The sequence below is a fragment of the Euleptes europaea genome, chromosome 14 (assembly GCF_029931775.1).
Source record: "Euleptes europaea isolate rEulEur1 chromosome 14, rEulEur1.hap1, whole genome shotgun sequence".
NCBI lineage: Eukaryota > Metazoa > Chordata > Lepidosauria > Squamata > Sphaerodactylidae > Euleptes > Euleptes europaea.
The window spans coordinates 31,672,850-31,688,587 of record NC_079325.1 but is presented as its reverse complement, the minus strand read 5'-3'; the positions used below and the strand labels follow the sequence as shown (position 1 = coordinate 31,688,587).

Below are 15,738 nucleotides of genomic sequence, written 5' to 3'. Positions count from 1 at the left end.
AAACGTCAGGATGTGACATCACCCCATGGGTCAGGAATGACCCATTGCTTGCACAGGGGACGACCTTTACCTTTATACACCCTGAGAGCTAGAGAAAGAAGGACAAATATTACATAGGCACCATGACTTCCTACAAGAAGAAATAGCAGGTCTATTTTTTCAATCTGGCCTGTACCACCTCTCTTCCCTGTGTCGGCTGTGCAGGGTCAGGGTGACTTGGGTACATCTGCAATTGCATATATCAGGAGCACTGAACATGTTCAGATGAGCCTTGTAAACACTGACTAATGTTATTTTCTAGCATGGAAATGTGGTGTTTAGTACTTACCTCCATTCGCTTAATACCACCAACACCACGTCCACCATAATAGGAAGCATCTACCGTTGGCCACTTTTTCTTGGGAAGTCCATCGTCATCTTCTTCCTAAAAACAAGAAATCTGCACTAAGAAAAATGCTCCACTGAACTTCAGGTGACAGTAGACAAAGAACCAACCAGCTGAAACCAGCATAGTATAGAGGTTATGGGGTAGCAGACTTACAGATCAACCCTAAAAGGGGGGGGGAGTCCTTGGGAAGGGCCTGGGGATGGTGCAGCTGCACCAACTCCTGAGCGGCTTGCTGCCTCGGTGCAGCTAGCCAAAAATATTTTAAAGAAAACCCCGTGAAACTCCTCCATTGAGTTTCCAGCGCAGACCAGGAGATCCTGGCAAGCAGGGCATGAAAACAACAGCCCTTCTCTGTTGCTTGTTTCTTCCATCTGGTACTCAAAGATACAATGCATATTTTAATTTTTGTTTATCCTTTTCTTCCCAGTGGGTACCTCAAGTGGCGTATCACAATGTTCTCCCTTCTTCCAGCTTATCATCACAACAACATTGAGAGATGGGTTAGTCTGGGAGAGTGTGACAGACCCATGGTCACCACCAGGCAAGCTTCCACAGCAGAGTAGAAATTCGAACCCAGTTCTCTCAAGTCCTAGTCAGCCCTCTAACCATTAAGTCACACCAACTTTCAACATTGCCTTTGAATATGGCTATTACTTGGCTGTCACAGCTAAAAGCTTTCGGCAGGCATCTCTGGCCTCCATATAAGAATCTTGTAACGCCTTAAAAGCCATGTCTTTATTGTAGCATTAGCTTTTGGGGGCCCATTTCACCAGAGACATTAATCCAGTCCATGAAAGCTTATGCTAGAATAAAAACTTGTTAATCTTTAAGGTGCTATAAGACTCCTGTTTATTTTTGTTCCATCAGACAAGCAGAGCTACTCTTCTATCTAATCCCTTTTACTTGGAGAAATCTTGGCCCTTCTGTTACAGGCCTATGAATATTCCACAGCTCCATGAAAAAAAAGGATCCCCCCACCTTCAGGACTTCATGGTTGGTCTCCCAGTATGGCAAAAGAACTCTGTCCTATATAAAAGAATTTAAAAATCCATATGTATACTGCAGGTATGTATGGTATATGAGCAGCACATCTGATCTTAGCCAAAAGGCCAAGAAGCAATGTACGTGACCAACACTCATAATTCAGTACAGGATCATGTTATTTAGGTCAGATGTTGAGCTATTGCAGAGGAACATTTCTTCTGTTAAAGCTGCAAGCATTAATTCTGCAAAGCAGGAGGCAAAACTAACATCCAATGCTTTTCAAGCTAGTTCAGAAGCGGCTCCCAACAGCTACTTCCTTATCCTAGCACCCAGCATGGAATGCAGCCTGTTATCGCCAAGATACATAAATGTGAGACTGGAGAGATGCTTTTATATAAGGGGGCTTGAGGAGGAAGCATTAAAAATGTCTCATCGTATGAAAATAAGAGAGCAGAGTACAGCATATACAGCACATACTAGCTTCATGAGAGAGGGAAAATTTCCAAAACAAACTGTTGTCTGTGTGTTGCTTTCCTGAAATTTCTCTCCCTGACCAGGCAGGAGAGAATTGCAGCAGTAAATGCACATACAACCTGCATGTACACATTTACACTTGTTTGTAAGAAAGAGCCGATGCACATTCACTCTACAAATTAAACTGGGAACCCGTATGTGGATATAAATGCGTGGTTTAAATCACGTTCAAGCTGTAAATACATTGAATGGAACAGGAGAATTATTCAACCTGTGTATAAAGAAAACTCAAGTGTACACTGAACGTGGATTGCATATGCATTCACTGTAACTTGTGAATGTGTAGAAGGTACACTTATCAGATGACAGAAAGGAGAGGGAGGATGAGACATGGAGTGCAAAAACAGCTCTCCATCACTTGTAACATAGAGAAGGACCCAGACAGAGGCACCATTGCCCCCTGCTTCTAGTTTAGTGCTTTATTTGAAGAAATTAACTGCAGAATAAAATATGTAAATAAGCAAATTAGCTTGTAGAGGAATCTGCTACCTGGAGGCAGCTTGAGTTCCTTCTCTGCTGGCTTCTCTCTTATTTTAGTTAAAGCAGCACAGATCCATCATGGCAACTAAAGATATCCTCTCTGCATGGAATTTTCTGCACAGATTCTTTTGTGTGTGTGTGTGTGTGCTTGAAATCTGGGATCAAAGCCATCCAAATATTTTCCTTCATCAGTTTTTTCTGTGTCTCTCTTTCCCTACTCTCCTAGCTTTGTTACTGCACAGCCCAGCCTTCGCACAACAGGAAATACCAAAGCTTAAGAAACTCTCCGCAGGCCCTTAAAAGCCAGGCAAGCCATTTCAGATTCAAGGCAGGAGGAGCCAATGGGCCAGAACAGAAAAGGGTACACAGGCAGAAAACGACACAACAGAAGAGAAAGAAAATACAAGAAGGGTCACACGGTCCCATGACAGGATCGGCCTCTTTCAAATGTGTTTACAGACTCCATTTTTGCAACATGAGCAAAAGAAATATTTGGAAAGATGCCAGCAAATGGTGTGGCTACAAGGGAAGGAGAGGCCAAAAAGGGACTCTTTCTGCACCAAAGAACACTGGTCTAGGATGGTGGTGCTCCCTGCCCCTTCTTTCTCACGATAAGAAAAGGACTAACTTTAAACCGGGGCTAGCCCAGTCAAGTCACCAGCAGAGTGACTTCTGAAGCAGTGGCTGCAATCAAAGCAGACATTGGCAGCAATTTAGCAATTTAGCTCCGTTCCAAGAAAGGCTCCAGTGAATGACTCCTGCTAAAGGCACAGGAGCAGGCCAGGCAGGTTTCTTTCTAGCCAGTTGCCCCCCTTAGCAAGAAAAGGGGTTAGTCCACTGCACACCAACGTCAAGAAGCACCCTTCTCGCACCTGAGTGGGGTTTTTGCTTCTAGTCTCCAGAACAGGTGAGGTAGGAAGTTGTGCGCCTGCGGAAGGGAACGCCCTGTCTTTGTCAGGCGAGCAAATCTCTCGGAGGGTCCTATTTGTTATGTCCACGTGGGAAGGATTCACGAGGTCAGAGACGGAGTTCAACAACAACCGCTGTATTGTATCTCTGCACAGAACTGGTTAACACAATGAGCAAACCCTGTTTATATTCCCCCCTGGCCACCCGCGGCCACTCCCCCCTTGATCTGTGATAAGGGGAACATAACCTCCTGGTGACCAATGGTACATGTTGGCTTAGAGCCAATGGGGTCCGTTTGCTTAACCAATAGGGCGAGCAGGGGTTAGGATCCTTCGTACTGAACTCAAGCTCCTAAGTCTCCCCTTGCTTACTACCCAACTATATACATACACAACACCCCCCCCTCCTAAGTCCGAGCGACCCTCGCTGTACACTGGGAGCACACAAAGTCCTGGAGGTAGCTCGGCCACGATCGATTCCGCTGGGAACGGCCCGGTGCCGGGATGGGGGATGTCGGACGATCCGTCGGTGCCAGATCAGTCTCACCCTCGGTGGCTGGGTAGTCATCCGCTGGGTGGTTGGTGGTGTCTGTTGCTGGCAGTGGCAACAGTCGCTCCGGTTGTTCCGGCTCCCTGGTAACGGGAGTCGGCAGCAGCGCTGGAGCAGTGGCTGCTTCCGGCAAGTCGGCGGGGCGGCGGCATAGCTGATCAATGTGGTGCCGCAGAATGCGCCCCTCCGGGATGGTGACCCGATAGGATACCGGGCCGGTGGCGTCCTGGACCGTGGCTGCAATCCAGGCGGGGCCCGCTCCGTAGTTTTGGGCGAACACGGGGTCGTCCTGCTCAATGACCCTCGGTGTGGTGGTTGAGTCCTTGTGGCCCGGGTACTCAGGCACCTGATCGGGGTGCAGCCGGTCGAGCAGTGTTTTCAGCCAGCGACCCATGAGGAGTTCCGTGGGACTCTTGCCGGTCATGGAGTTGGGTGTAGTGTGCTGTGCTAGGAGGAAGTCCACCAGCCCCGTCCCAGTCACGGCGGTCGATGCGTCGGAACGCATCCTTGGTAGTCCGGACCATCCGTTCCGCCTGTCCGTTGGTGGCGGGGTGGAACAGGGCCGAGGTTGCATGGCGGATCAAGTTCTTGGCCAGGAACTCCTTGAACTCGGAGGATGTAAATTGGGCCTCGTTGTCGGAGACCACAGTGTCCGGCAACCCGTGGGTTGCGAAGACCTTGCGCAGCTCTCGGATGACCGTACGTGAGGTCATGGATCCGACATCGACCACCTCCAGCCATTTAGAGTAGGAGTCCACGATAATCAGAAAAGTCTTACCCTGGAAGGGCCCCGTGAAGTCTATGTGGATGCGGGATCAGGGCTTCCCGACCGTCAGGCAAATGGTGCTGCAGGACCGCGTCGACACCGTATGGGGAGGCGTCGCAGGTCATCACCACTGGCAACTTCTCGTCGAAGTGGACGAGCAGGCTGGACGAGGAGAGGAGGCCCTTGGTGGCCTCGAATGCTCGCTGTTGTGGCTTGTTCCACAACCACGGCATAGACTTGTCCAGTAGGCGGTGGAGGAGCTCGGTGACCGATGCCTTGTTGGGCAGGAAGGCGTGGTAGAAATTCAAAAGTCCTAAGAATGCCTGGAGTTCCTGCTTGCACTTGGGCAGAGGGGCGCTGTGGATCGCCTTGACGTTCGATGGGGTCGGGTGGATTCCAGCAGCATCGATGAGGTAGCCCAGGAACTCCACCTTCGGCAGGCCCAGTTGGCATTTTTCGCACTTGACGGTGAGGCCCGCGGACCTGAAGCGGCCGAGCACCTGGAGGACATGGTCCAGGAGTTCCCCCTTGGAGGCAGCGGTGATTAGGATGTTGTTGAAGTGCGGGACGACGCCAGGCAGGCCCTTCAGGAGGTCTTCCATGTTTTGGAAGATATCCGGGGCCGTGCTGACCCCGAACTGCAGGCGGGTTACCCTGAACATGCCCCGGTGCATGACGATGGTTTGTGCCTCCGCCGACTCGCGTCCACCGGCAGCTGTTGATACGCCTGGGCCAGATACAGTTTGGTGAAGACCCGGTCCCCGGCGAGGGAGGCCAGAAGGTGGCTGATGACCGGCACAGGGTATGCGTGACTCTGAAGGGCCCGGTTCAGAGTGCACTTGTAGTCCGTGCAGATGCGGACGTCCCTATTCGGCTTCAAGGGCATCACAATCAGACCAGGACGCCCTGGGCGATGAGTCGATCGAGCTCCGTGTTGATCCGGTCCTTGAGTGCGAAGGAGACGCGGCGGGGCTTCAGGCGGATGGGGGCGGCGGCGGGGTCAACGAGGAGGCGGACAGGGGGCCCCTTGTAGCGACCCAACGGTCCTTGCCAAACATCCTCGAACTCGGACCAGACGGAATCGAGGGATGTGTGGCTGATGTGGTGGAGGCCTGTGATTTTAAGTCTGAGGGCCTGGAACCACTCAAACCCCAGAAGGCTGGCACGGGCCCCCTCGATGACAACGAAGCGCAGGCGGCTGGTGAGGGACCCGTAGCGCACGTTCACGTGAGCGACACCCTTGACCAGAACACGGTGGCGTTGGAAATCTGTGATAATCAGGCCGGAGGGCTCCAGTTTGGACAATGGGGCGCACTTGGCCAGGTCCCGGAAGGTGTGGCACGTGCGGCGGTCATGGGGGTCGCCGCAGCTGGCGCAGGCCTGCGAAGCTGGGCCCCGTGGCTTGGGCGCCCTGGTGGACATTTTGTGGGCCTTGCAGCCGGAGTCACCGTCGCTGGCGTGTCCAAAATGGACGGGGGCAGTCTCTCTCAGACCCCTGGCAGAGGAAATGGCGGCGCGGTCCCCAATACGCTCGTCCCGGTCCTCAGACTCAGCCGAGCGTTGCCTCCTTTTTTCCCTTCATTCGGCGGCGCACCTTAGCGTCCCGGAGGCCAAACACGAACCGGTCCCAGAGCATCTCGTTGAGGGCTGAGAATGCGCAGGACCTCGCCATCAGGCAGAGAGAGGCGAGGTACTTGGCGGCGGTCTCCCCAGGCTGCTGATCGCGGAGGTGAAAATCGTGGCAGCGGACCAACACCGTGGGCTGTGGGGTGAAATGGCCGCCCAGCGCTGTCATGATGGCGTCGAAGCCGGTCTCCTCGAGCTTTGCGGGGGCCATGAGGGTCTGGGCCAACTGAAACGTCCGGGGCCCGCAGATGCTGAGGAAAACTGCCCGCTTCTGCACGGCGTTATTGAACTTGTTCGCTACCATGAAGAATGAGACGTGGGAAGCGTAGCTCTCCCAGTCGCTGGGGTTGGAGATGTCGAATGCTTCCAACGACCCGGTGGTGGCCATAAGTGCAGTGTGTTCGTCTCTCCCGAGAATCCAAGTGAATCAGCAATCGGGCTGGGCTGCCTACCTGACACATCAAGGTCGTGGAGCGAGGCGGTAGCTGTGGGGCAGCCGGCGTGTGATTCAGCAATGCGGACCAGGCTGCCTGCCGGTCACTGTGAAACGGAGGAGCGGGAGTGATTCAGTAGGGCAGCCGGTCGCTCTCCAGTCTTCGTCGCCACTGTTATGTCCGCGTGGGAAGGATTCACGAGGTCGGAGACGGAGTTCAACAACAACCACTTTATTGTATCTCAGCACAGAACTAGTTAACACAACGAGCAAACCCTGTTTATATCCCCCCCGGCCGCCCGTGGCCACTCCCCCCTTGATCCATGATAGGGGGAACATAACCTCCTGGTGACCAATGGTACATGCTGGCTTAGAGCCAATGGGGTCTGTTTGCTTAACCAATAGGGCGAGCAGGGGTTAGGATCCTTCGTGCAGAACTCAAGCTCCTAAGTCTCCCCTTGCTTACTACCCAACTATATACATACACAACACTATTTACATGTTTATTAACTCAAGTGGGCAAAAATGACTGTGGGCAAATATTGTCGCTCTAATCCTCGCTCAGTGTTTGTTTTCCTTCATTGCACCTGAAGAAGTGGTCCATGAAAGCTTACGCTGGAATAAAATAGTTGCTAGTCTTTATGGCTCCAGGAAACACCAGTGATTTCTTTTCTAACCCATTCCTGACAACCCCCTTTCCCTCTCTATCCCTTGTAGCTCTTTCTTCTCTACACCATACTGGGTCCCTCTGTGAACTGCCTCTCTACTTCCACAGTGCTGTTTCTCTGAACACCACAGCACACGCTTTTCTCTCTCCGCACATTCACACATCAGCACAACCTTCTCTCATTTAAACCTGCCTTTTCTCCTTCCACCCCACAAGTCTCCTTCTTTTCTTCCTGCATCTTTGCCACCCAATTTTTACATTCCCCCCTCCACTCCACAGGCCTCTCTGCACTTTTGTTCTCAGCTCCCCCCTCTTTTCTCTTTTTCTCTACCCTACAGGGACTTTTTACATCTAATGTAAGCCTCCTGTTTTGGCCCTCCCTCACAGAATTTGCACTCTCTCTCTGTCTCTCTCCCCTCAACATCAGTGTCATTCCACTCTTTTCTTCTTTCCCCATCCATCTCTCTGCATCCCTACAGTTCAGGTTCCCCTTTTCTTTAGCCTTTTGCTTTTTGCTTTTGTTTATCTTCCATCCTCACTGACTTTGGCAGTAACAGCACTGAAGACTGGCTTTCACTCTCCCAGCCCTACAAGGGGTCCTGGACACAGCTGAGATTTTGCATCATTAGACCGAACCACTTGGGATGCACCCCTCACGCTAACTGGCTCTCCCAGACTCTAATCATTTTGCTTAGTACGTTCCCATGCAGCCGTCCCTCCACTAGCTTAATTAGCGCTGCATACTGCTAGTCACTCCAGCAAGCCTCGTTTTCCACCTCTCCATCTCATCATGTAGGCTGCATGGTTTATAACATACCAGCAGTGATGGGGGGGGTTTCTACTGATAACCTTGCTTAATAATGGAATCCTCTGATGATGGGTGAGATCAACTCCACCCATCTAATCCAACCAGGTCTTGGTGATACACATTGTCTACTCCCTCCTAGTTACTGTTTACCCATACAGTTTGATAGTCAGCCACACCACCATTTTCAGATTTGATGGCTGACTGACCTGGTTTCAAAGTGTTGTTGTCTGGAAGAAGATGATCCAGAACAAGGTCCAAGCACTAGTTGCCTGATTCCTTTCTCCTTCATTGGTCTGTTCTCCTCCCAAGATGACACCTCCCTGTGTTCAAAATAGCATGAACCTCCCTGCCACAACCATATCCCTAAATCACAGGTACATTACAAAACAAAAAAGGAAAGGTGAAAAATAAAACATTAAGAAAGGGACACTCCATACCCAAACACCACATTCCTATACATAAGCCACATTATACCTTTTGTTAAGACCAACTGAAGTAACACAAAATGGGTAGCAGGATCTAACTGTAAGCTACACATGTCTAGAGATCCACCCCATGTCCATACCAGGTACTTTCAAACTAGACATGCACTTAATTTTCAGGTGTGCAGGGCCCCAGTGTGGACTGGGATGGTGGCTTGCAGGGAGAAGGGACTTAAGCCTTCCCCCCATGCCTTGTTCCCAACCTGAAATGGCCTCAACAAGCTGCTATTTGCCCCACTAGGGAAACGTATATGTACTGATGGGTGACACACAAGTTTCCCCAGTGGGGCAAATAGTGGCTCCTCAGCACTGTTCCTGGTTAGGAAAATGGCATAGGAGGGGGGAGCTTAAACCCCTTCTTGTCACTTGCTGCATTCCCAATCCAAGTCAGGATCTGAGAATCTTTCAGCAGGGAACCCTCAGAGTATGTCTGCATGACAGGACCTGTGGTGAAGCTGTACATAGTGTAATGTAAAGGTAGGCCCTCAATTATATAATTTTGCCCACTGGATCCTCATCTTCCAGGCTCAGAACCTTTTTCTCTTCTGTTCCAGATAACATTTGGATTCCTCATGAGCTTCACACTCTTCCCTTCAGACTCCGGGCTATGCCAGGAAGTTCCTTCTCTCTTCTCCCACCTTTTCCACAACTGAGGAGTTAGGCCAGAATTATTAGAAAAGGGAGGAAGGGGGTTACTATACCAGGGCAATGCTGCCCACACTATGAGATGTGGGAGGATTCATGGATAACAACAACAACAACAAGTTTCCTGCTTCATTAAGCTCAGCAATTTGTGTTCAGGTTTAGTTTAAAATATCTGCCAATGAGATCTTGCAAGACGAGAAAAAAGGAAACAATCTGGAAAATATTAGTGGATGCTGATAAAAGCTACACCAGCAACTTTGCAGTGGAGAAGGAAGACTGCCAAGTCTTCTCTGTGAAACACACGTGTGGGGGAATGAGACGACCTTACCCTCCTCCACTGGTTAAAAGCAGCTTACAAATCTGATATTGGGGTCAAATAAACCCTAACGTGTGTGTTGGCCTGTGTGGATTTGGGAAGGCGGGGGGAGATGTATTTGACAATGACTCCAGTTGAATGTGAATATAAGGAACTGTATACTCCTGTTCATACAGAATGCCTGGAGACAGAATCAGGGTTTGTTCCAACTCTCTTGTTAAATCCATTAGTGTACTTTGTCAGAGCCAGCCAGATGGTCGGGAAAGGCATGCAGAATCAAAAGGAAGCCCCGAAGCAGTCGGTGGGGGTGACCATGGGGAAACAGCCCTGCATAAATGGCCACAGTAGCAATGGAGCACCCACACGGAAGTTTTCCTGGCCTCAACTCTCTGTGGCCAGCATTTTCCCCCTGACACCAGAGGGGCTTATCCCAGGCTTTTCAAAACAGCTAGGTCACTGAAGTGACACATTACGTTATAATGATCTATTACAACAATACTGAAACATCACCAAACTCTTGACCCCTTTATTTAAGAAGAAAATTTAGATTAGGATGTGGTATAGGTTATTTTTATGCCTCTTTGTCTTTAATTATGAAACCCTAGTGGGTAGGGGGAGTCACGGGACAAAGAATCAACCAGGCCAACATCAGCAGTGCTTGATGCTTGAGCAACGGCTTCTAGGAGCTCAGTTTCTCAAAGAAGAAGACTGCTGAGACTTTTGCAAGCAGCCTTCTCTTTACAGAGGTAATCATCACCTTTTCTAAATTATACCCCTGCTGCTGAGTGCTCAGGCCTCCCAAGACTTTGTAGTCTGCCCTTGTATTTCTATAATGTGGGCACGATTACATCAGATTATTCAATTATGGGCTGGCTGGTGGCTTGGCCCTAGTGCCATGTGGGCAAATCCCTGCAGACCCAAGACAACAATTGAGAACTAAAATCAGGGTGGGGGGGGTGGGCTGCTCTTTTGCAAATGCTTGTATTTGCATTCATAAGATTAGCTGGCAGAAGACTGGCTTCTTTGCTGGCTCACTTGAGTCTTACCCAAACCAAAGTTCTCAGTGGGGGTGGGGGGAGAATGCTCAAGTGAGTCTGTAATGAAATTTGGTTGGGCTCATGATTCAGAGCAAGATGTCAGAGTTCTCTGGAGATGGGCAAGTGCTCAGCCACAAGCATACTTTTCCTTTTTTAATCCAGCCTATCCTCAATGCATGACAAAGGGCAGACTGCAATGTTGCTGAACATTGTCTTACAGCTGACACACTATAAATACTGCTTGAGTGGAGTAATGGGGAGTTCTCAGTGGAGACTAAAATCACCCCTGAACAACCCTCATGCGATTTATTTATCTGGAAGAGGTCACCCCCATCATCCTCCATTAAAACCAATACAAATGGTTTTGAATGCATTCCTATGGAGAAAGGGGGGTGACCCCTTCCAGACTCCATAACTTTGGACCCCCTGACCCAATCTTAACCAAATTTTGGGGTTCTTGCAAGGAGAGTCCTTTTAAGCTCCCCTGAAAATGTGGGACCTCTACCTGCAAAAATGCCCCCCAGGAGCTTTGCAAAAAAAACAACCCAAGTCTTCCTGGGGGGCATTTTTGCAGGTAGAGGTCCAAAATTTTCAGGGGAGCAGGAAGGGACTCTCCTTGCAAGAACACCCATGTTTGGTGAAGATTGGGTCAGGGGGTCTGGAGTTATGGGGTCTGGAATTGGTTGCCCCCATCCTCCTCCATTGAAATACATTGGCAAAGTGGCTGTGTTCAGAATCTTTAGTGTGATCTTAGCAATGTATCTTTGCAAAGATACATTATATCTCTATGGAGGCAATGTATCTACAATGTATCTACATTGTATCTCTATGGAGGCAAGGGGTGAACTTTGCAAAGATACATTGCTAAGATCACAATAAAGATTCTGAACACTTTTTCAGGGTAGCCTGAAGGAATTCTCCTTGCAAGAACCCCCAGGTTTGGTGAAGATTGAGTCAGGGGGCCCGAAGTTATGAGGTCTGGAAGGGTCACCCTCTTTCTCTATAGGAATGCATTCAAAACTGTTTGTATTGGTTTTAATGGAGGAGGATGGGGCATCCCCTTCCAGACCCCATAACTCCGGACTCCCTGACTCAAACTTCACCAAACCTGGGGGTTCTTGCAAGGAGAGTCCCTTCTAGCTACCCTGAAAGTTTGGGACCTCTACCTGCAAAAATGCCCCCACAGGAGCCGTGGAAAATGGGTTTAATGGATTTAAATGGCCGAATTTTTCAGGAATCCTGAATTTAAAGCCAAATTCCCACCTTTACCGGTATCTGGGAATTCAGCATTTGGGTTTTCCAGCAGGGGAAAAGGCCAATTAAACCCGAACCCAAATTTTTCCGAAATTTATTTTAACAGCCCTAGTGGCAGCAACACAAGAAAGAACAGAATGCTGCAAAAGACTCTTACCTCGCTGTCTTCCTCCGGGGGTGGGGGTGGCTCCTTAATAATCTAGAAGGAACAAACAATAAACACAGAAGGTTAAAGCTAGAGTCACCTGTATACAGCCTTTCCCCCAAGGAGTTCAGGGTAGTACAAAGGGTCCACTCCTCCCTTTATCATTACAGCCCTTCTGCAAGAGAAATTAGGCTGAGACACAATAAATGGCCCAAGGTCACCCAGGGAACTTCATGGCTGAGTGGGAATGAGAACCCAGCTTTCTCCAGGCAAAATCCAGCACACCAGTCATTAACCAGTAGTGGGTCTTGCATTACAGGCAAGATTTAAACTAAGGCTTTTTATGCAGCAATGTTTCCCCACGGTCACCCCTGCCAACTGCTTCGGGGCTTCCTTTTGATTATGCATGCCTTTTCTGCCCATCAGAGGTTGGCTCGCTCTCCCTGCGTGTTTGGCCCGTGTTTTCCAGATGCTGTTTTAGCCAGAATCTGGAAAATGCAGGCAAAACACGCAGGGAGAGTGACCTCTGATGGGTGGCAAAGGCATGCATAATCAAAAGGAAGTCCCGAAGCAGTCAGTAGGGGTGACCGTGGGGGGAACGTCCCCAGAACATGTGGGATATTAACAAAGCACCTCTAAGAATGTGCATAGTGTTTTTTCCTCTCCATTAAAAAGTCACAGCACACAAACAGACATCCGTGAGTCCTGGATTAAAAGGGGCCCCGGGGGTCTTCATGCAAATGATTAATGAGATCCTCCATGATTTGTTGTTTAGAGGGGTGGTAGTTTATTTAGACGACATCCTCATCTACTCCAAGAGTTTAGATGAGCACATCACCCTGGTCAAAGAAGTTCTGCAACGGCTCAGAGAGAACCACCTCTATGCTAAGGTTTCCAAGTGTGAATTCCATAAAAGGGAGCTAACCTTTCTAGGCTATAGAATTTCACACCAAGGAATAACCATGGACCTGGACAAGGTACAAGCAGTGGTTGACTGGGAGCTGCCAACTACTCGCAAGCAAGTACAGAGATTTCTCGGGTTCGCTAATTTCTACAGCCATTTCCTCAGAGACTTTGCACAAGTTGCGCTTCCGATTACTAACTTACTCAAAACCAAGGGTAAAGGAGTTGCCGCTACCCAGCCCTCCGCCAAAATAGAATGGACCCTGGATTGTCAGGTAGCCTTTGAGACTTTGAAACGTTTGTTCACAACTGAACCGATACTTAAGCATCCAGATTATGACCGCCCTTTCATTGTTCAGGTAGATGCTTCTGAAGTAGCCATGGGAGGGGCCCTCATGCAAGAGGGGGAAGGTGGCCAGTTATACCCATGTGCCTATTTCTCAAAGAAATTTTCCCAGTCTCAGCTCAACTGGCCCATTTGGGAAAAAGAGGCGGCAGCAGTGAAACATCCCTCAACAATCTGGAGACACTTCCTAGAAGGTGCTGAGACTCCCTTCCAGGTTTGGACAGATCACAAAAATCTGGAGGCTTTAACTGGGACTCACAAACTCACCGCAAAACAAATCAGATGGGCGGACTTCTTTTCTCACTTTTGTTTTGTAATCAAACACATTCCGGGCAAAAGAAAGAGCTGATGCTCTTTCTAGACTTCCTCAATATCCTGTTAAGGTGGAATGACCCACCGAGTCCCTGTTTGCTCCAGAGCAAAGAGGTATCCTCCCCACCTTAGCAGTCCTCACGCGCACCCAGGAGCGGCAAGCCCAGGCCGGGAGCAACTCCCCGCAACCCACTAAGGGAGTTGTCCCTCCTAGTCCTCCGCCGCTGCCCGAGGACGCTAGCAGTGACTCTCCAACCCAACCCCAAGCGGGGGGCGACCCTGTCATTCCAGCAGGACTGCCCCAGTCTTTCTGTGACACTTTGATACGTTAGTGCCTAACCGAGAGGAATAACAATGTACTGCCTTCAGGTCTTGAGCAGCGGGGAGAAATATGGGTCAAAGACTCTAAATTGTATGTGCCTAAAACTTTGCGAGCAGAGGTGTTACTAGCTCATGGAGCAAAAACCTCTGGACACTTTGGGTTTGTAAAGACACTACATTTGCTCCGTCGTCAATTCTGGTGGGCGGGTATGCGTTCTGATCTGGACTCCTTCATTCGCAGCTGTCCAGTATGCGCCACTGCAAAACGTCTGACAAGCAAGCCCACCGGGCTACTAAAACCGTTAGAAGTGCCTCAAGGGCCATGGGAGGTAATTGCCATGGATTTCATGACTGATTTACCATTAAGTCGAAGGAAAACTGTCCTGTGGGTGGTTACGGACCTTTTTTCCAAACAGCTGCATTTAATCCCTTGTGCAGGCATGCCCTCCGCTCAAAAACTGGCTCACTTATTTGTGACACACATATTCAAATATCATTCCTTCCCGCGCAAGATAATCTCAGACAGCGGCTCTATATTTATAGCCAAGTTCTGGAAAGCTTTCCTCAAACTGGTAGGAGTTGAACAAGGTCTGTCAAGTGCCTTCCACCCCCAAACAGATGGACAGACGGAAAGAGTAAATGCTGTACTAGAATGTTATCTCCGATGTTATGTGAATTATCATCAAGATGACTGGGTTATCTATTGCCTTTTGCAGAGTGCATATAATAATTCTGTTCATCAATCCACAGCTTCAGCCCTTTCCGCATTGTGTATGGCAAGGAGTTTGGCCCCGTCGGGCAGGTGGATGTGTCAGGGGAGAGGGGGGTGGGTGCGGAGATGTCAGACTGGATTCAAACCATCCAGTCTACATGGCCTTGGTTAACTGAAAACTTAGAACAGGCCAAAAGAAAATATAAGCTCAAGCAGACAAGCATTGGTCCCCCAGCTGGACGCTCAGGGTGGGTGATCTGGTATATCTCTCCACCAAAAATCTACATTCTCTGCGAGCCTCCAAAAAACTGAGTGAAAAATACATTGGTCCTTTTCCTATCACCTGAGTTATTAATGAAGTCACAGTGGAGCTGCAACTCCCCAAGAAGTTGAAAAGGGTCCATCCAGTTTTTCATGTCAGTTTATTAAAACAGTATGTGCATCCAGAAGAGCCTCCAGAAGTTCCCGAAATGGTGGGGGAGGGGAGGAGTAGTGTGTGGTTTCCAAGATCCTTGATTCCCGCATTCATGGGGGGGGGGCTTGGAATACCTAGTCCGTTGGAAACATTTCAGTCCCGCCCATGATGAATGGGTTAAACATCATCACATCTCCGCCCCTCGCCTGCTGCGTCAATTCCATGCTACGTATCCAGATAAACCCGCCCCATCGGCTGAGGTGGGGAGGGGGGAGCTCTGGGGGGGGGGCAGAATGTGAGCTCCAGGCTGAGAGCACAGCTGGAGTCAAGGTCGAGTAGCTCAGAGGTTTGTTATGACAGCCTGCGCCCCAGCGCGATAACTGTAATCTATCATGGGAACCAGGCTCAGCCTGGTATCCAACGGTGCCTTTCTGATGCATATGTTTCAACCTGCCCGCTTTCCCCCACTTGAGTCCTCGTACCTTTTCCTGTAAGTTGCTGCTACACACCTTATGCTTCCCAAATAAACTGCTTCTTAGACGACTGTCTGGATGTTCTGTTGTTTGGGATTTGACAGGTGGACTCAGACCTTACAAGTCCAGACTGTTCAAATCTTACCTTAGCCACAAAGATAATTAAGTAAGCCACTATCTCTGGCTCCTATCAAAAGCTACATCATAAAAGAAATGGGCTGACCTTACAAGGG

At 49.5% G+C, this 15,738-nt stretch overlaps 1 protein-coding gene across 1 annotated transcript in view; it reads right to left on the bottom strand.

Annotated features, from left to right (window-relative positions):
• ANTXR1 (ANTXR cell adhesion molecule 1) overlaps positions 1–15,738 on the bottom strand; it is a 149,470-nt gene that overhangs the window by 31,129 nt on the left and 102,603 nt on the right. Inside the window, exons 14-15 of the mRNA XM_056860417.1 lie at positions 12,036–12,077; positions 329–424 (exon numbers count right to left, since the gene is read on the bottom strand). Coding sequence (XP_056716395.1) covers positions 329–424; positions 12,036–12,077 — 138 coding nt within the window. The remainder of the gene's footprint in view (positions 1–328; positions 425–12,035; positions 12,078–15,738) is intronic.